This window comes from Arachis ipaensis, chromosome B07 (genome assembly GCF_000816755.2).
Source record: "Arachis ipaensis cultivar K30076 chromosome B07, Araip1.1, whole genome shotgun sequence".
Classification (NCBI taxonomy): Eukaryota; Viridiplantae; Streptophyta; class Magnoliopsida; order Fabales; family Fabaceae; genus Arachis; species Arachis ipaensis.
Window position 1 is genome coordinate 72105543 of NC_029791.2, and position 20197 is coordinate 72125739.

The following is a 20197-nucleotide window of genomic DNA, read 5'->3' on the forward strand; positions in this document are numbered from 1 at the left end:
GTCCAAGCATATCCTAGTACAAAAACACCACAAGCATGTGTCCTAGGGTCCAAGCTATTGGTGCCTAGCCTTATTGTTTGTTTTCTTTACCACTTTTGGCTTTTTCTCTTTCTTTTTCTATCTGTTTTGTTTCTTTCTCAAGGGATTTTTAATGATACAAGCCTTTATAACAACAAACCAGTTCACACTTCAAGGAAAATGTCATTATACAACTTTTATTTTATGAGCCATGCATTAAATCAACAAATACCACCACTAACTTTTATTCTTACTTTTGCAACATTGGATATTCACTTTCTAATTCAAACATTTCTCTTTTATTCAGGCATATGGGAAACAAAACAAAATTCAAGGTAATGAAGGATGACAATTATTATGCAGATCAGCATTCTTGACAAACAATTTCACTTGCAACCAGAGAAACACTTTAGCAGGTCATATAAGAATTCCCAAAATTAAAACTTACTTTGGTGTGTGAACACCAAACTTAGTCCCTTGCCACTGCTTTTCTGATGTAATAAGTTAACTAATTATGAACTCTCTTGGCCTTGCTAAAGGTTATGGAACTAAAAACTAGAAAACAGCAGATTGGTTAACTAGTTTATCTGATTGCTTGAAGCTAGCATTATGCATAAGGTGAAAATGTGTTGTATGATGAGGTTTTTGGTGGAACACCAAACTTAGAATCCTTCATTCTCCCTTAGATTGTTTTGGTGTGCAATACCAAACTTAGCTTCTTGCAATATAGATAAAACTAATTAACCTTTTTATTAAAATAGCTATGAAAAGAAAACTACCTCAGGTTGGGTTGCCTCCCAACAAGCGCTCTTTTATTGTTATTAGCTTGACATTGGCCCCCATTAGGGTGGTTGATGACTGTAGTGTCTCAGCTTGTCCCCCCTCACTGTGAGCTTCATTTTTTGTTCCTTGATGCTCAATTTTAGCATGCTCAAGTGAGAGTATTTTGCAAATAGTTTAGTAGTCATTGGCTTGTTGGCTTGTTCCCAACTGTTGATAGATCAACTATACTTCATCACCCTTGGAGAACCCCTCAGTTGGGATCTTCTTGTTCTTCCACCCCTTTTGAGTCTTTTTCTTGCTTTTCTTTCTTCTTTTTGTTGATCCTTCTTTCTTGACAATAGGCTTCACCTTGGGGCTTTTCTTCTCAGTGGTTAACACTTCAATTTCTTCTTGATTTCCCTCTTCACCTTGCACAGTCTCATTCTCCTTGTACCTTACTATGTTGTTTGTTTCTTGCTTTGGAAAATAATCAGTGATTTCCTTGCTAGTTCCTTCCTTCTACTGCAAGTCTTCTTTGTCAATTTCTATGCAGTTTTTCTTTTCATCTCTAAGCTGTGTCTCTGGAAAGACATTCAAGGTGATTCTTTCATCATGCATTCTGAGGGTCAGCTCTCCCTGTTCCACGTCTATAATGGCCCTAGCAGTGGCCAAGAATGGTCTCCCCAGTATAATGGAATCACCTTCATCCTTATCTGAGTCTAAGACCACAAAGTCTGCAGGGAATATGAATTTGTCCACCTTAACTAGAAGATTTTCAATCATACCCTTGGGACATATCACTGACTTATCCACCAGTTCCAGAGACATTTGTATTGGCTTCACTTCCTCTATACAAAGATTTTTCACCAAAGAAGAGGGCATTAGGTTGATACTTGCCCCTAAACACACATTGCCTTGTTGATGATCAATCTTCCAATGGTACAAGGCAGAAAGAAACTTCCAGGGTCTTCAAGTTTGGGTGGAAGTCTTTTTTGAATTAATGCCCTGCATTCTTCAGTGAGCAATATAGTTTCTTTCTCGTGCCAACTTCTCTTCTTATTGATGAGATCTTTCAGGAATTTCGCATATAGAGGCATCTGCTCCAATGCCTCAGCCAAGGGAATGTTTATCTCCAACTTCTTGAAAGTCTCAAGGAACTTATAAAAGTGTTGATCCTTTGCTTCTTTGTTGAATCTTTGGGGATATGGCAATGGAGGTGTAAAGCTCTTCTCTGCTTGCTGCTGTCCTTGGGTTTATTCCTTCTTGTCTCCCCTTGAATTGTGTGGCTGGTTGTCCTTTTCTCTGAGCTTCTCTGGGACATTTTTGCTTGTTGTCATGTCCTTGTTGCTAGCTTCCTCTTTTTCTGTTGGTTCTTTGTCGCTTTCCATAAGCTTCTTGGTTGCTTATTTGTTGTCCACCAATGTCCTTCCACTCCTTAGTTGTATAGCTTTGCACTCTTCTTTCGGATTAGGAAAGGTGTCGCTTGGTAATGAGCTTGATGGCCTTTCAACTGCAATTTGCTTGGAAAGTTGTCCAATCTGCCTCTCCATATTCTTCATGGAAGCTTCCTAGTTCTTTGTTGTCATTTCTTGGTGCTTCATCATTTTCTCCATTAACATCTCCAAATTGGTGATCCTCTGAAAGTCTTATGAGATTGGTTAGTTGTGGGGTGTTGAGGGTTGATGGTAAGTATTTTGGTTGGTGGTTTGATTATTGGATGGATAATGGTTGGAAGTGGGGTAGTTGTTTTGGGGTTTTCTGTAGGAGTTTTGGTTAGTGCTCTGCTGGTTGTAATTTTGGTTGTTTCTTGAAGTGTTTTGATTTGGATTCCTTTGCCATGGTTACTGGTTCTGGTTGTGGCTATCTCTCCATCTAAGGTTTAGATGGTTCTTCCAGGATGGGTTATAAGTGTCACCATAAACTTTACTTGATCTAGAACATTGGTTGTGCACATATTGAATTTGCTCTTGCTGTTGATCCTCTTGATTTTCTTCATTCTGCCCCCAAGGAGTTGATGGTTGGCTTGTATTTACTGCTGCAACTTGAAGACTATCAATCCTTTTGGCCATTTGCTCAAATCTATGCTGAATTTGCTGCTGCATCATTTTGTTTTGAGCTAGGATTGAGTCCACTCCTTCCAACTCCATCACTCCTTTCCTTTGTGATGGTTGGCGTTGCCTTTGGTGAGCAAAGAAATATTGGTTGTTAGCCACCATATCAATGAGATTTTGGGCCTTCTCTACAGTTTTCTTGAGTTGTAAAGTGCCTCCAGCTGAGTGATCCAGAGCCTCTTGAGATTTCAATGTCAAGCCTTCATAAAAATTCTGCAATATGTCCCATTCATTGAACATTTTAGGAGGGCACTTCCTAATTAGAGCTTTGTATCTCTCCCATGCCTCATAGAGAGGTTCAGTATCTATTTGTGTGAATGTTTGTACTTCAGTCTTCAACCTAATGATCCTCTGAGGCGGGTAAAATTTTGGGAAGGAACTTGCTCACTAGATCTTCCCAATTGTTGATGCTATCTCTTTGGAATGACTCCAACCATTGAGTAGCTTTGTCTCTGAGGGAAAATGGAAATAACAACAGCTTGTAAATGTCAGGATGTACACCATTGGTTTTGACAGTATCACAAATCCTCAGAAAGGTGGATAAGTGTTGGTTTGGGTCTTTAAGTGGTCCTCCTCCATAGGAGCAGTTGTTTTGAACCAAGGTGATGAGCTGTGACTTCAATTCAAAGTTGTTTACATTAACATTTAGGGTAAGAATGCTGCTCCCACAATGTCTAGGATTTAAAAATGTATAGGAAGCCAATACTCTCCTCTGTGGTGGATTGTTGTTGACCCCTCCTTCTGGATGATTGGAATTAGAGGGATCCTCTTCCATCTCGTGATATTCCTCCTCAGAATCTTCCTCTCTAATAACAGCCTTCCCTCTAGCTTCTCTTATTGTCCTTCAAAGAGTTCTTTCGTCTTGTTCACAAAAGGTAGGTATAGCTCTCCTTGTACCTGACATACAAACAAAACACAAGAAATACACAAAACCAGAAAACCAGTAACACTTTAATCTATTGCTAGAGTGATGTTTTGGTTAGCTTAGGCAAAAATTCAAACAGTTAATGTATTAGCTGAAAACAAAGAAAAAAATGCTTAATCTAGATCACCACCTCACTTAATCATTGTCAACCTAATCAATCCCCGGCAACGGTGTCAAAAACTTGATGTGTGGAAAGTGATCCAACACAAAACTCACTGGCAAGTGGACCAGGTTGCATCAAGTAATAATAACTCACATGAGTGAGGTTGATCCCACAGGGATTGAAGGATTGAGCAATTTTAGTTAGGTGGTTGATTTAGTCAAGCGAACAAGAGTTGATTTGAGTGATTTGTATCCAACGGAAGCTAAATTGGATGAAATTTAAAGGGAGAGGGGTAATTGACGATAAATTAAAAGGCAAAGAAAGTAAAAAAGCTGAATCTTAAAGTTCAAGTAATGTAAATTGTAGAAACTTAAATTGCAAGAAATGTAAATAGCTGAAACTTAAAGTGCAAGAAATGTAAATGGCTTGAATAATAAAAGGATTTGGGAGTTGGGATTGCAGAAATTAAATAAGAGAAAGTAAAATGGCATTAAACAGAGAAGTAAAGGATGAATTAAATTGCAACAGATCTAAACAAGAGAAGAATAATTGCTTGAGAAGACAAACAGAAAGTGAAATATAGCTTAATTGCAATAACTAAAAGAAAGTTGAAGATCTCAGGGGTGGAGGAGACTAGAAAACAAGTCTAGATCTCAAGTCCTTCCTTGATCCAACAAAGAACAATTGCAAAAAAAGTAGAATAATAAATTACAGAAGAAGTAGAAGATGAAAGTAGTAAATGGAATTTGGATTCAAATCTCAATTTCTAGAATTATGAAAAAAAACAAACAAAGCGATCTCAAGGTGATATTGAAACAGAATTTCTTCAATTCTCCGCCCAAGATCCAAGACAAGAAGTAAAGAGTGCAAAAGCAAGAACAAAGAAGAAGAGAGATCAATTCTCCTTCCCAATTGTACCCAAAAACTCTAAATCTCCAGAACAACAATGAAAAATAAAATTGAGCTCTCCACTGAAGTCCAGTAAAAAATTCTGAAAAGAAAAGCTCCCTAAAAACTTAAATCCTAAGCTATTTATACACTCTCTTCTAATGATCCTTAATCCTTGAATTTGGGCCCTTGGCCTTGATGGAATTGGGTTGAAGATAGCCTCTGTTGATAGCTCTTGGTCTTGAGAAGAAATCCGTTTGCACTATGGACTCTGGATCATTCATGTTTGAGTCAACGTTGACTCAAACGTCTTCGTGTAATGGCATCATGCAGAACGGGTGGTTGCTGTCACTCACATTTGAGTTCACGTTTGAGGTCAAACGTGAGCTCAAACGTGATCTTCTCCCAAGGCAATTTTCAGCCAATGTTTGACCTCACATTTGAGGCAAACATTGGCGCAAACATGAGCTTCTCCAGGGTGCTTCTTAAGCCAACGTTTGACCTCACGTTTGAGGCAAACGTTGGCACAAACGTTACTTCTTCCCAGGGTGTTATTAAGCCAATGTTTGACCTCACGTTTGAGGTAAATGTTGGCACAAATGTGAGCTCTTCCCAGGGTGGCTTTGCTATTATCCACGTTTGAGTTCACATTTGAGGCAAACGTGAACTCAAACGTGATCTTCTCAATGCTGCCTTCATTTTCATTCCTGCCATCTCCTTTCTTCAACCTTCCTCCAAGCCTTTTGGTCACCCATCATCAATCAACAAATGCATCAAAGCTACGCTAAAATCATGAGACTTCTTCTTATCCTTGACATATAAGCAATTATAGGACAAAATCTCATGAAATTGCATCAATTTACTCATGGTTGATTGAATCCAAGTACATATGAATTTCTACCCAAATGGCTTACTTGTAACTCAAGAAAGTGTATAAAACCTATTAAAAACAAAGGAAAAAGACTAGTAAAACTAGGCTAAGATGCCCTGGCATCACCTATTAAGAATGATCTTCATGGAAAATTTCATTATTTTGACTAAGCTTGTTATATATATGCAAACTAAGAAAATGCAACTAAAAATTCTAAAAGACCAAAAAATAACAGAAAAATTAAAATACAAAAGTGTTGGGATTAGAAATTGTCATCCAAAAATCGCTGATCGGTCGGACGACCTCCCCACACTTAAAAGTTTGCCCTGTCATCGGTGCATTCAAAGATGAGCAAGGGGGTACGGCGACTTTCCAGATTGCCACCTTCAGCTGGTGGATCAACCAGTTGCTGCGTGTTCTTTTTTCCTCTCTCCTTGTTGCTTATGGTGACTTAACCTAAAAATAGAAAACAAGGTAAGAAGATAAGTAAATGCAAAAGCAAGGAAGCATAGGTTGTTGGAATGAGGTGAGAATCACTAGAATGGAGTGAGTGATAAGTGTGTGACATTGATGAAAATAAGCATGTCACAATTACACAAATGGATCATTGTACTATTCTTGTCACTAAACACAACATGATAATTACAAGGATCATTCCCACTTTGTCATCCCCAAAATTAGAGGAAAGTAAAGTGAGCTTAATTGATCCTAGTCCATAAGTCCTAACCACTCATTAATTAATTTGGTGACAACTAGAGTCAATGGAGACAAATTATCAATCACTTGGACATTAGTAACTTAAGGTTACCCAAGTTACCAACCCAAGCCAAGAACGCAAAAATCTACACTAAAATCCAACCAAGCATTTTATCAAACACTTTGAAAAAAATAACAATTATAATTCAATTGAACATAAACAAATATAAAACATAAACAACATTAATTGAAATTAAAAGCAACAAAGTGTCATAAACATAAAGGCAACAAAAAAAAGGAAATGACAAGTAAAACAAGAAGAGCAAAGATGTAAGAACAATAAATTGTAAAGAAAAGTAAATCAAAACAACAATTAAACCTAAATCTAATAGGAATCAATCCTAATTCTAACCTAATTCTAGAGAGAAGAGAGAGCTTCTCTCTCTAGAATATAATTGCTCTTCCCTTGATCCATCTTGAATTCAGCCTTTAATAGCTTAAAAAATGAGTTAGATTTGGGCCTGGATGGCTCAGAAATTGCCGCTTGTCACAAGTACACGTGGGTGACGTGTGCGTGTCGCCTGGCAGATTTCCTCCTCACACGTATGCGTGGGTCACACATGCGTGTCGCTATAAATCCTCCAAATGCTCATTTCTTCATGAGTTCTCCACTTTGCATGTTGATGTGAGAATTAGTGTTGGTCTAGAATTTCTCAATAGAAAAGAACTTCGTTGCAAACATAGTTCCAAACTAACTAATAACTCTCAATCAAAGTTTATCACAAGTACAAACCCCAATAAAAATAAACCGAAGTATTTAAACCTCGGGTTGTCTCTCAAGGAATTGCAATGAAGTGCTCAATTATTGGCTATGAAGGAACAAGGGGGTTTGATTTGGTGATTGACAAGAAAAGTAAATAACAAGAAAGTAAATGACAATTAACTAATAAAGGAAAGGAAAAGAACTCTTGGCTAAGGCATAGAAATTGAGATTACCATCCATGTCCAACAACCATATATTGACAATTATGAGGGACTAACCCATCAAGTCTACTTCTATGCTTGAAGTATGTCAAATAAGCTTCATCAACATCAACCATAAGTCCCAACATAGCTATTAATTAGCTTAATAGTAGGTTAGTGTCAATGGACATCAAATTGATCAACATGGGACCCAAATCACCAATCCAATTAGAACCAATGACTCAAGGTCACTCAATTCCCTTAGCCTAGGCCAAGAGTATAGAAAACTACTCTATAACTAGTGAAAACATTTTATCAAACACCTAGAGTGTAATAAAAGCAAATATCACAAAATGCAAGGATTAATAAAAGCCATAACAAACATAAGAAAGAAATCAACAATAACAACTAAACTAAACATAAGAAGACATGAAAACATAAAATTGCATTAAAAGAGAATTGAAATTGATAAGAAAGTTCATAAACTAAATTAGCAAAATAAAAAATTAACAAGAAAACTAAGAGGATTAAGACAATAGAACAATAAAATATAAAGAATTAAAACTTGGATCCAAGAAAATTTGACCCAAACTACCCTAAATTCCAGAGAAAAGAGAGAGCTTCCCTTTCTAGAATTCTAACCTAAAACATGGTGAAAAAATAAACTATCACTACTCCCCCCCGGTTCCCTTCCAATTCTTGGGTTTAAAAGTATCAGAATCGAGTTGGATTTGGGCCTCCTTGAGCTCAGAAATCGCCCCCAGCGTATTGCCTTTAATGAGGTCATGTGCCGCTTCTCATGCGTATGCATGGGTCACGCGTACGCGTCACTGCAACTTTCCTTATCACGCGTACGCGTCGCCTTGACAATTTCCTTCTTCACGCGTGCGCGTCATATTTTCCATGAATTCTCCTTTTTTCATGCTTTTCTCTTTACTCCTTTGATCCATTCCTTGTCTTTTAACCCTGAAATCACAAATAAATATATCACGGTGATGAAGGAAAACTGATTCCACACAAACTCACCGGCAAGTGTACCGAGTCGCATCAAGTAGTAATAACTCACAAGAGTGAGGTCGATCCCACAGGGATTGACGGATTGAGCAACTTTAGTATGGTGATGAATTTAGTTAAGCGAATATTTGATGATTTGAGTGAAACTTGATTAACAGAAGTAAAATTGCAAGAAAATAAAAGGTAGAAGGTAAATTGACAAAATCTTAAAGTGCAGAAGAAGTAAATTGCAGAAACTTAAAGTGCAAGAAATTAAACAAGCTGAAACTTAAAGTGCAAGAAAGGTAAATAAATGAAACTTAAAGTGCAAGAAATTTAAATTGCTGAATCTAAATTGACACGAAACTTAAATTGCATCATGAATAAAGGGATTTGGGTACTGGGATTCAAAATTGAGCTGGAAAATGTAAATTGAAGTAAATCAGAGAACTATGAGATGAAGAGATTCAGATCAGGGTCTCAATAGCAAAACAAAAATAGTAAATTGCAGATGAATTCAAAATAGCAAGGAAACATAGATCAATTCTGAAATCCTAAAGAAAAATTGACAAATTCAGTGAAGTGACAACAACAGAGAGAAAGCCTAGAGCTCAATTGCTCTCTTGTCAAAACAGACAAGATTATATTGAAGAAGAAAGAAAATGAAACTTCGAAGAAAAGGAAACCCAGATCTGATCTCAAGCTCTCAAATTCTAAACAGAAAATTACAAGAGAAAAAGAAAAGTAAAAGAAAAGTGTGAAGTAAAAGTTTTTTTCAAATCAAATTTGATCCTATTTATACACTTTCTATTTTCAGTCATTGAGCAATTAGAATGGGCTTTTGGGTTGGCCTTGAATGAAAGTGGGTTGGGGTGCATTGTAGCTCCTTCCAGTGGAGCGCTCCCTGCATGAAATGAGCGCTACGTTCCTTCCTTACGTGTTCCTTTCACGTGCGCAACTCCTTCTACTAGCGCTCACTTATTTAGCGCTGCGCTCCTTTATTAAGCGCTGGCTTCTTGGTTGAGCGCTCTCCCTTGGTGCTCCCTTACTGAGCGCTACGCTCACTCATTGAGCGCTGCTTCTTTGGTGCGTGCCTTCCTCAAATTAGCGCTGCCTTAGTGAGCGCTACGTTTGCAATTTGAGTCTCACTAAAATTATAAGGTCTTTGCATCACTACAAGAAAAACACCCATTCAGGTACACTTGAAAAATGTAGCCAAAAGTGAAAAAAAATGATGCCTTAGGCTACGGCTACGGACAAATTCATATGTACCAAGTGCACAAAATCAAAAATACAACCACCAGAATTACACAAACAAATTTCAGCCATAGCAATACAACTTCAGTGTTAATAAAGCCAACAAACATTTTCAGTCATAGCAATTAATGTAAATGCAAGTAAAAAACTATGGAACAAAGAATAGATAAGGACATACCACATCTAAGTTCGGAAAATGTGTTGATCCATGGCCGCTATTCGCATCAATAGGAGACTGTTGGGCGTCTTGTAATAAAGCTTCTAGTTCTTCTGGCCTCATTCCAGGTTCCGATCGCTGCAGTAATAACTTGATCATATTTCGCAACCCATGAATCTCTTCGTCTTGTTTTTGCTGTTTGGCCTCTTATTTTTGCTGTTGGGCCTCCATGTGTCCAAGTTTATCCTTCAGACTGGACACTTCCTCTTTGTGCTGATTCTTGATTTCATTAATTTTAGCATATTTTTTTAAATCAGTCTTTGTCACAGATCTTCCATACAACCTTACCCGACCTGGTTGTTCTTTCCCGAATAAGGCCTCAAATGCTTCCTCTTCTGTTTCACCAGCAGCTTGGCGGTGTTGGAAGTCTTCCTGCATAGAAGAAACATTTAAAGCTGAGTTAGTTACTATATCTTAAATTTGAAATGTAATTATGAATTATTTAATGAACTCTTACAACAGCAGTTTGTGTTTCCTCATCCACTCCTTTCCTCTTCCGACTTGTTCGGGTAGCAATGAACATCTCAAACCTTTTTGGTTCCTCCTTTGTTTCCTTTGTTGCTTGCTGCAAAATAAGATCATACTTCGATTTCTTCCTTCAATTTATGCAAATATAAATTCTAATAAATATAAATCTACTATTTACCATAGCCACTTGTACTCTTCCGAAATTGATAGGCCCCATGCGATGTGGAAACTTCACATTTTCCTTGTGTTGCTTGTTTCTTTGACTTATTGACTGGAAGTGAATAAAAAGTTAGCATACAGTTACTAAAACGTGCAGCATAATGAGTTAGGAAAATCGACTAGCAAGGCTGCATTATTAAGCTAAAGCACTGAACAATACCCAAAAGCAAGCATAAAAGATCTATTTATAATACATTGGAACACCTGTTCAGTTTTTTCACAACTGTAAAAATTCACACATCACATGATCAAGTAAATTTTATAACCGAAAATATCCATTCACATTTTTCATGATTTCCACTTCCTTCTTAGCTTTATACTTCCATTTTAGTATTCCAATTGCAAAAGGGAATGACATCTCATCTCGTGTAAAATATGCTTACCCAAACCCCTCATCATTCAATCAATTAATTCCAGTGACCTATAAGTCAATCCAGTAAAAGCAAAATTCAGATGTGGTTTTCATGAGAAAATCTATTACTCAAATTAAATAAAAAAAATAACTTGGCAGAAAGTGTTATATCACATTGAAAAATAGAACTTGATAGATGACTATACAAAGATTTTCAACCACAACTATTTACAGAAGCAACCAAAATATATGGATAAGTCAATTTTTCCAAGTAGTCCACACCACAATTAGTGTTATATTAGTTGCATCCTATGCAGAGCTGTATCAAATTTAGAACTGTTTCCAGATTGAAGGCTTAAAGAATCAGGGTTGAGTTTGACGATTCGAGTTTAGCTAAGCTCCATGAATTTAGATGAACTCTCGAGTTTGACACGAACCTCAAATCTCAAGAGTATATATGTTCATAAATACAGTGAACAAAATTTATACATAATTTCTTAACATATTAAAGTAAGAAAGATTCAAATTTTATATATAACTTCAGTGGGAAGGGAAAGAAAGAAAGAAAGAGAAAAAAAATCAATCTCAAACTTGAAAAATGAAGTATGAAACAGAACAGAACCCCACTTCCAAATCAGAAGCATCAGATGCAGAAAAATTACAAAAGTAAATTCAAGGGGAAAAGGTATTCTACAATAAGAGATTATGTGTAAGAACTAAAAAGCTAGCTACTCAGATCCTTCATCTGCCAAATTGCTCTTTCAATAGTCAAATAGTTTCACATAAAAAGTCGACATATATAGTCTTTTACCTGGATTAGAGGATGACTCCAATAATAGATCAATTTTATGAAACCACTTTCTGGTACTTGAGGGGGTCGATTCTTCACCATATCTTCAATAGTATCATAGGGAACGAAGTGCTTTTGCTTAATCTTTCCTTTGAACCACTTCCAAGCATCTCGAATCGCTTGCATTACCCACTTTTCTCCACTGTCTGGGAGGAGAAACTTGGTCTGCATGATTATAGGTAATTGTTATATGCTCTTGTGCTGAATAAAAAAAACTGAAATCAATAATTACCAAGTGTTTTACGTTAACATAGTCCCACATGAACTTCTTAGCTTTAGGAGGAACAGCATGCCAACTAGTGTACAAAAGACTAACGAATCTTTTATTTCTACCAATAGTGCCAACAAAACTAGTTAAATTAGAAACACTTTGGTCGGTTGGTCCTACGGGCTGTCCAAGATCAAAAGTGACTTCTTCCCGCTGTTCCATAGTCCTTGCATAAATCTCCTTGCAAGTTGTTTTTCCACGGGTTTTCTTCTTCTTTGGCTCTCCTAGTTTCATTCATTGGTCAACATCAGATTATGCTTAATTAACTCGAGCTCAACAAGCATATAAAGCAAACAAGTACACAAATATAAAAATTATAAAAATTATAAATCTGACATATGTAGTTGATACCATGAAGTGGACAAGTTTTAGCTATTCTAGAAATCGATCAAAGCACACAATTTTTAAGCTCATTCCACATCATGGACTTCACTTAATTGTGGCCACTGGCCAATTATGAAATTACATACTCCACATGCATTGGCAGATAGAGATATTCATGTTGGTAATTAAAGCTTCCAGATTTAGAAATTCCACATAATAATAATTCACCTGAAAAGTAATTAAGATAAGTGCCTTTTGCTTCAAACGTGTCATATCAGAATCTAAGTAAACTAATGGTAGTAGGGATCAATCATAAAGTGTTCACACAATGCATGTAGTCGCAGCTTCAAACAACTAGATCTACCAGTCCAGTTTTTCTATAACAATTTAAAAAAAAATAAATATTTATCATCAGTAGAAGCAGAGCAAAACAGTACCTTCTTCATCATCAATGTCCTCCATCACATGTTGATAATAGTCTTTATCAAGTGCCATGCTTTCTTCCCCGTCCTCACTTAGTTCAGTGCTTGTTCCTTCAATTTCCACATCTATCCCATTTTCCTTTAAGAATTCGTCAATTGTTGTAGCCTTTACTCCTGGCATCCTCTTACCCTTTGTTGATATTCCTTGCTCCAACATTGCACTTTCATTGTGTGGGGTAGTTTCAGGAGAAGGCAAAGTTGTGTCATCTTGCCCTGTTTGAGTCTCTTCATCTGTGAGTTGAATATTTTGCTGCTGCCCTTTATTGATTGTGAGTTGAGTAGAACTTGGACAACTCCGCTCTTGGCTTAGACTTGTTGACACGTTCTTTTTCAGTTTACGAATTGCTTCGAGCTTCCTTGTAAGTTCATCTGCCTCCATGTTTGTAGGCTTAGACTTCTTCAAGCCTTGTGTTGATTTTCCACCCTACACTCCATTCTTGACTTTCTCAGCAGTAGACATAGTCAATAGCTCCTTTCTCTTTTTATTTTCTGGCTGTTGCGGTGGAATTTTTGGCTGTACTTCCAAGGTGGTAGGCGTGGAGTAGTCCTTTTGCTAATAGAGTCGAATGTGCTTTGTAGATGACTAAAATCCAGCTTCTTTGATGTGGATTTCTTCTGTCCTTTGGTTGCACGCATCTCCAATTGACTTTCAGGTTCATCCACCCTTCGCTCAGCTTTCTCCTTGTCATTAGCAGCTGCAGCTTCCATTTCATATTTCTTGCGTTCAGTTACAATCCTTTGTCTCTTAGCCTCGAATTGTCTAAGCAAATTCTTACTTGATGTAGCTTTAAGATCAATAAATTCCTTATTCCTACACAAATAAATTAGTTAAGTAGAGTCAATATACCCATCAAAATCAATATAAGAAAAATGTAAGAGACTGACAAATTAACTAAAAAATAAGTATTACTTACAAATAAAAATGTGAAGAAGAAAACTTAAGTATACATATGTACATATTAAGCAATAAATTGCTTAGGATGACCAATCAGAATCAGAATCTCCAATGAAGTCTGCCTCATATTCTTGGGCAGAAGTCACTTGGGGAACCGTTTCAATAACCGTGGGTCGTAAATCAGTCCTCTCCAGAATAAGTTCATCATCATCAGCTGGTATGGCAGGGTTCGTTATACGCTCGTGTTGTTCACTATAGTGTGTTTGACGGGCCTCAGACTCATATTCATCGCTTGTTTTAAATAAGTCTCTTGGGACAGTTTCCATAACATAATGTTTGTTATGTTCATATGGATCTTGCACATAAAAACACTGATGTGCTTGAGATGCTAGTATAAAAGGTTCATCCTGGAAGCATTTCTTATGGAAGTGAACAAATGTAAGCCCATACTTATCTCTCCCAGCATCGTACCACTCACACCGAAATAAGACAACCTTAAAACGCTCAAAATAGTCTAACTCTACTATCTCAAACAAACTGCCATAATAAGCTACATTGTCTTGGATTGGACTTTGATCTTTAGCACTTGCAAAGCTTGAAGTTAAAGCAGTTAATGTGACACCACTATTTTGTGTTTTTCTCCTTGCCTCACGTTCCACCGTGTGAAACCTGTATCCATTAATTACATATCCAGAAAATCTTCTTGCAACAGAGCTTGGACCTCGAGATAATTCTTTTAGCCAGAAAGGCACATTTGGATCCCTCGCACAAGTTTCAAACCACTGCGCGAATGTTTTGTTGTGAACTTTTGCTTTTCTCCATTTCGTTCTCCGCTGATTGTTAACCTCTTCCTCATGCTCTCTATAATTAATAATAGTTAGGTTTGATCTAAAAAATATGGGTGAACTTGATCGGAATAAAAAAAGTTTAATTAAGTTACCTAACATAATCTGCCACTTCTTCACAATTGTGTAATACATACACATGGGCTTGAGCAATTGATCTGTCATCTAGATTAATTGGTTCTCCATTTCCCACGCCTAACGAACGACCTTTGTTAGAAAACAACTTTGATGGCACAACTTCATCTTCGTTAGGATCATCATCATTCCGAGGCCGCTTATTAAGTCTTGTTTGCACACCTCCATGCAAGTATCTTGAGCAGAAAGTTAAGCACTCCTCAGCCAGATATGCCTCTGCAATAGAACCGTCGGGCCGACTTCTGTTGCAAACATATGACTTTAATGTACACATGTACCTTTCCGGAGGATACATCCAACGAAACTGCACCGGACCTCCCAATCTCACCTCATTTGCTAAATGAATGGGAAGATGAACCATTATGTCAAAAAAACTAGGGGGAAAGATCCTCTCAAGCTGGCATAATGTTTCCACAATCTCTAACTCCAGTAAATCTATCTCTTCCAGTGTGATGAACTTTTTGCACAAGCGACGAAAAAAGGAACTTAGTCGAATCAACGGAATAGCCATATGATCAGGAAGGATGCTTTTAATTAGTATTGGTAGTAAATAGTGAAGCGTAAATTGAGCATCGTGGGTCTTATACCCAGAAACTTTTCTTTCTCCTAGATGTACACAGCGTGATATATTCGAAGCACTGCCATCAGGTAGCTTTGTTGTCTTCAAAACACCACAAAAAACTGACTTCTCTGCAGCAGTCATAGAAAAGCATGCCTTTGCCAACTTTGTTCTCTTGCCATTATTCACCTCCTTTGGTTGAAGATTTTTCCAGATACCCATTTCTTTTAAGTCATATCGAGCATTCAAATGGTCCTTTGTCTTACCTGGGATATCTAAGAGAGTTCCAATTACACTGTCAAGTATATTCTTCTCTATGTGCATGACATCTAAGTTGTGACGCAGTGGGTTCTTGTGCTAGTAAGGCAATTCAAAGAAAATTGATCTTTTTTTCCAATTCCATGGGAAACTATTTGATGTACTTTGCTTCTTTCCAAAGACATTCTCAGCATTTAGTAGCATCTCAAAAATTTCGGGTCCTTCTATAACAGGTGGAGGGGGTCTTAATTCCTGCTTCCCATTAAAAGACCTTGTATTGGTTCTCCATGGATGATCCATGGGTAAAAAGACACGATGGTCCATATAAACTGTCTTCCGACTATGTTTTAATTGTAAGCTACTGGTATTTTTGTTGCAACAAGGGCAAGCCAACTTTCCCTTTGTACTCTACCCAGACAACATAGCATAAGCAGGAAAATCGTTGATTGTCCACAAAAGAGCTGCCCGCATGTGAAAGGTCTCATTCTTTGACGCATCATAGGTTTCGATCCCTTTTTCCCACAACAACTTCAAGTCTTCAATCAATGGTTGTAGATACACATCAATGTCTTTACCAGGTGATTGTGGCCCAGGAATAAGCAAAGAAAGCATACAATATTCGGGTTTCATGCACATCCACGGAGGCAAGTTGTATACCATCAGCATCACGGGCCACGTGCTCCAAGAAATGTTCATGCTACGAAATGGGTTGAACCCATCACTTAACAAGCCTAGTCTAATGTTGCGAGATTCTTTTGTAAATTCTTCATCCATTTCATCAAGGTTCTTCCATGCCAAGCCATCAGCAGGATGCTTTAACGTCCCATCTTTTACGCGCTCCTCATCATGCCACCTCAGACTAGCTGCCGTCTTTGAGCACATAAATAATCTCTGAAGTCTTGGAATTATAGGAAAGTATCTCAGAGTCTTTGCAGGAATCAGATGACCTTTCTTGTCAGGTTGGTTCTCGCTATTATCACTGGAATTTTTACTATATCGAGAAGTTCCACACACACTACAGTGTTTTTCATCCTTTAGTTCTTTTCTATACAGGAGGCAATCATTAGGACAAGCATCAATTTTTTTATAATCTAGACCTAAATCTCTTATCATAGACTTTGTCTTATGGAAAGATGAAGGTATGTTAATGTCAGGCATGGCCTCTTTCAATAGCTCAAGAAGTGAAGTGAAGGAGGCATTGCTCCAACCGTGTAAACACTTTAACAAGTACAGACGGATGGTAAAAGATACTGTAGAAAATTTCTTGCAACCCGGATTGTCGTCCGTCCGGTTCTCCCTCGGAGTATGCAAAGTCTAAAAAACTAATAACACCATTGATATACTCTTCGCTATACCTCGGTAGATCCATCCAATCCTTTGGCATATCACAAAACCTAATCGATAATTATTAAATTTTTTAGGCGGAAAATTTATAAGGGGTCGCAAAGTGAAGATTAGAAGAATAGAGGAGGCAGGGAGTTATTCGCTACAAAGGGAATGGGCAATGAAAAGGACATTCAAAGACTTGTAACTAGGTTGGGAAATAGTTCCTAGTCTTAGAAGTAATTCTCTAGAAACATATTGAGGTAAAACAAATAAAGAGAAACATAGAATTTATAGTACAAATATAATAAGTTAAATTGCAACTTCAAAACTAACAAATCAAAAGAATTAAAGTATGCATTGTACCTTGCCATGACACGATCAACGTTTTAACAAAATCTTCTTGGAAGACCTTAACCAAAAACTTTCGCCTTCAACCTTAACCACGAATAACTGTAAAAATTACAGACAAAAAAAATTGTAATTGCCATATCCAACCATTTAACCACGAATTTAGCACAATCATCATTTAGCAAGAATTAAATTGATACAATCAAACAGATTTGGGACCCAGCAGCAGCAGCAGCAATTAAATTATTCAACAGATAACGGCAATCTAATTAAGTAAAAATACAAAATATTATTGTGTAAAACTATGATATTTACCACTCTAATTTTTTAATTAATTAATATTCTTCTGCTCTGTGATCCACTCCAGCATGTTATATCAATATTATATATATACATAGCTCATGATATTCATAACTAGTGTACCCTTGTTTGGCTATTCCATAATGGGAATGGCTCTTTCGAAAAACAGAGCACCCAAGCAATGCAACTATATATCCAGTTGGCAAAGAATGTTCTTTAATAATAATGAAAAGAGTTATAATAATAGTAATTTTTAGGGAAATAGTTCTAATTAACTTTATGCAAGCTGATTTTTTCACACAAATTTGAAGGAATCAAGAAATTTTAAGCGGAGAGAATTTTAATGTTTCCTTTTTTCAGTCAAATAATTCAGATTCAATTCATTTTCAATTTCATTGGGTTTTGACTTTTTTTATTACTATAATTAAAGAGACCAAAGAAATAAATGCCACCTCTCTTTAATCTAATCCTGTTTAATTACATGCAGTTTCTTGAATCTCAATCAACAAAGAATAAAGTTAAAGTAGACAAACAATAATCATTTGTTATCACAATAATAATATGGCATGAATCTTAATTAGATAGTACATGGCACAAAACTATACTCATCACTGTACAGAGCCAATCTTTAGGAGATTATTTTTCAAAAGAAAAAAATTCATCTCAATTTGCTAAAAAAAGGTGGAAAACCATCAACTACAAAATCAGACAAGTATAAAGAGTGAAAATTGAAGGATCTTGTTTTGATGACATGGACTCTTGCATCGATGACTCCAACTTTCAAGAACAAGATAATCAATTGTGTTATATTTCGTAAAATGTGTGATAAATTACATGGGCAATGGCATAGTGTTGTAGCAACATGTCCTAATTAAGTGACACAGGTGCACCATCAACCTCAGCAAAGATAGAACAACAACCACCCTCATACTCCTAATATTATAAACCGTACCCTCAAAACAGTTAAACAGAGCAGGTAGAACAACCCTCAATACTAAACCACCAAGCAACCCCATTTATTAGGATGACCAACCAAAAGACATAGATCCAAGCTAACACTTGTGCATTTTAAGTAATTCAGAAAAAAGCCACACACACACACACATATTCTTCAGGAGACCAAAAAATCAGAACCCAGATTTCATAACCATAATAAAAAACTATTATTATTATTATATTAATATAAGAAAAATAAATAAATTAATCAAATTGAAATACCCAGTACGGGGTACAGATTAAAATTGGAAAAAGCACCAGAAATATCTTCACTTGAGGTGATTTAAGTGGGAAAAATTAAAAAAAAAAGTTTACCAGAATGAGCAAGTTGGCAATGATACATATTGATGTCTAAGAGAACTAAAAATTTATATCAATTTCAAAAAAGAGAGACTACAATGACATTTAAGATCAATGCAGGACTAACTTGAGTGTTATGTATATATCTTTGGATGACATGAGTATTTTTCTCCATTATAGAATCTTTTTTGGGGGGAGGAATTTAAAAAGCTTTTACAATACCTCAGCCTCCTTGATAGGATCAGCTTGGTTACGGTACTGATCTAATAGTGTCTGCACGGCTTTTCCTTCTGGAGAGTCCCTCACATTCCTAGCGCGGACGCGAGCTTGAACTCGAACAAGAGCCTACATGCACCTTAGAGTAACAGCAGCTTGCTTCCTCGCTAGCCTTCCGCGAAATATAGCCTGCAGCCTCACCACTGCCCTCAACGCTCTCAAAGCTCGTCTTGCCTGCAACATTCATCACATAATTAAGGTCAAAAACTCAAAATAAACAAGTAAGAAAAATACAAATACAATCACATGGAACACAAGTTTAACATACTGATAAAACTCTCTGAACACAAGGATCAATCTTGCAACTATGAACTACCTCTCTCTGGTCAAATCGAAACCCACCAACATTGTGCTCAAGCATTCCTTAGGAAACTACAAAAAATTGTGGCTTGATGTCTTACAATGGACTAAGCTTCAATAAGTCAAAGTCATACCATGGTTGAACTCATTCAAAATTAGGATCTAGTTAGTAATTCTTCTGCAAAAGATCATGCTGTGATCTTAGGAATCATGATCCTTACCTGACCTAGAATTTTAGTAATTTAACAACAACTAACTATTGCATGTTAAAGATACTAGAATTAGAAGTTGAGAGTTTTTATTAAAGGAAAAAAAGATTTAAATGATATTTCTGGCAAGGATTCAGTATCAATGAATAAGCTAATGAAAAAACCAACCATGAATAAAAGGAGAAATGATACATATTGATATTCCTAGATATTGTAGTATAAAAAAACCTAAAAACAATTGAATTTCAATAAACTAAGTAGGATTCTGTCTCAGATAAGCAGAGATCTAATAACTTCTTAACCATGTTGCATTTCGTATCATAGTTTTTTTGATCTTTCTTTCAACTGTTTAAAGTAGTTTGAATGCTTTTAAACTTGATAACACCATTCAGCAGGCGTATATATAAGGAAGTAGGTCACGAAGATGAAAGAATTGTAATTTGTAATTTTCCACTAATGATAATAAGTATGACTTAGTGCTAAAGCTAATAGCATCACTATCATAGAGGTTTAGTCAACATTAAAATAGAGCATATGGGAATAGAAAGATCTGGCAACAGTTCAAGAAAAATTGATAGACCAACTACAATAATTTAATTTCTAACTTATGTCATATTAGTCAGAAAATTCTCTATCACACTAATTTATTCATTGATTCTAAGAAAGGAAAACTATATTCATGA

General features: G+C 36.5%; 1 protein-coding gene and 2 long non-coding RNA genes across 3 annotated transcripts; all 3 read right to left on the minus strand.

Moving 5' to 3' along the window:
• LOC110264650 lies at window positions 10057–10293 on the minus strand. Its single transcript, XR_002350826.1, has 2 exons — window positions 10262–10293; window positions 10057–10172 (listed from the first exon to the last, which is right to left on the minus strand). It is a non-coding gene; the product is annotated as an uncharacterized LOC110264650 (long non-coding RNA).
• LOC107607351 lies at window positions 11572–13241 on the minus strand. Its single transcript, XM_021107852.1, has 4 exons — window positions 12723–13241; window positions 11938–12185; window positions 11712–11858; window positions 11572–11601 (listed from the first exon to the last, which is right to left on the minus strand). The coding sequence occupies exons 1-4, from the start codon at window positions 13144–13146 to the stop codon at window positions 11572–11574; spliced, it is 849 nt and encodes a 282-aa protein (XP_020963511.1). The 5' UTR covers window positions 13147–13241.
• On the minus strand, window positions 19047–19429 carry LOC110264651. Its single transcript, XR_002350827.1, has 2 exons — window positions 19274–19429; window positions 19047–19179 (listed from the first exon to the last, which is right to left on the minus strand). It is a non-coding gene; the product is annotated as an uncharacterized LOC110264651 (long non-coding RNA).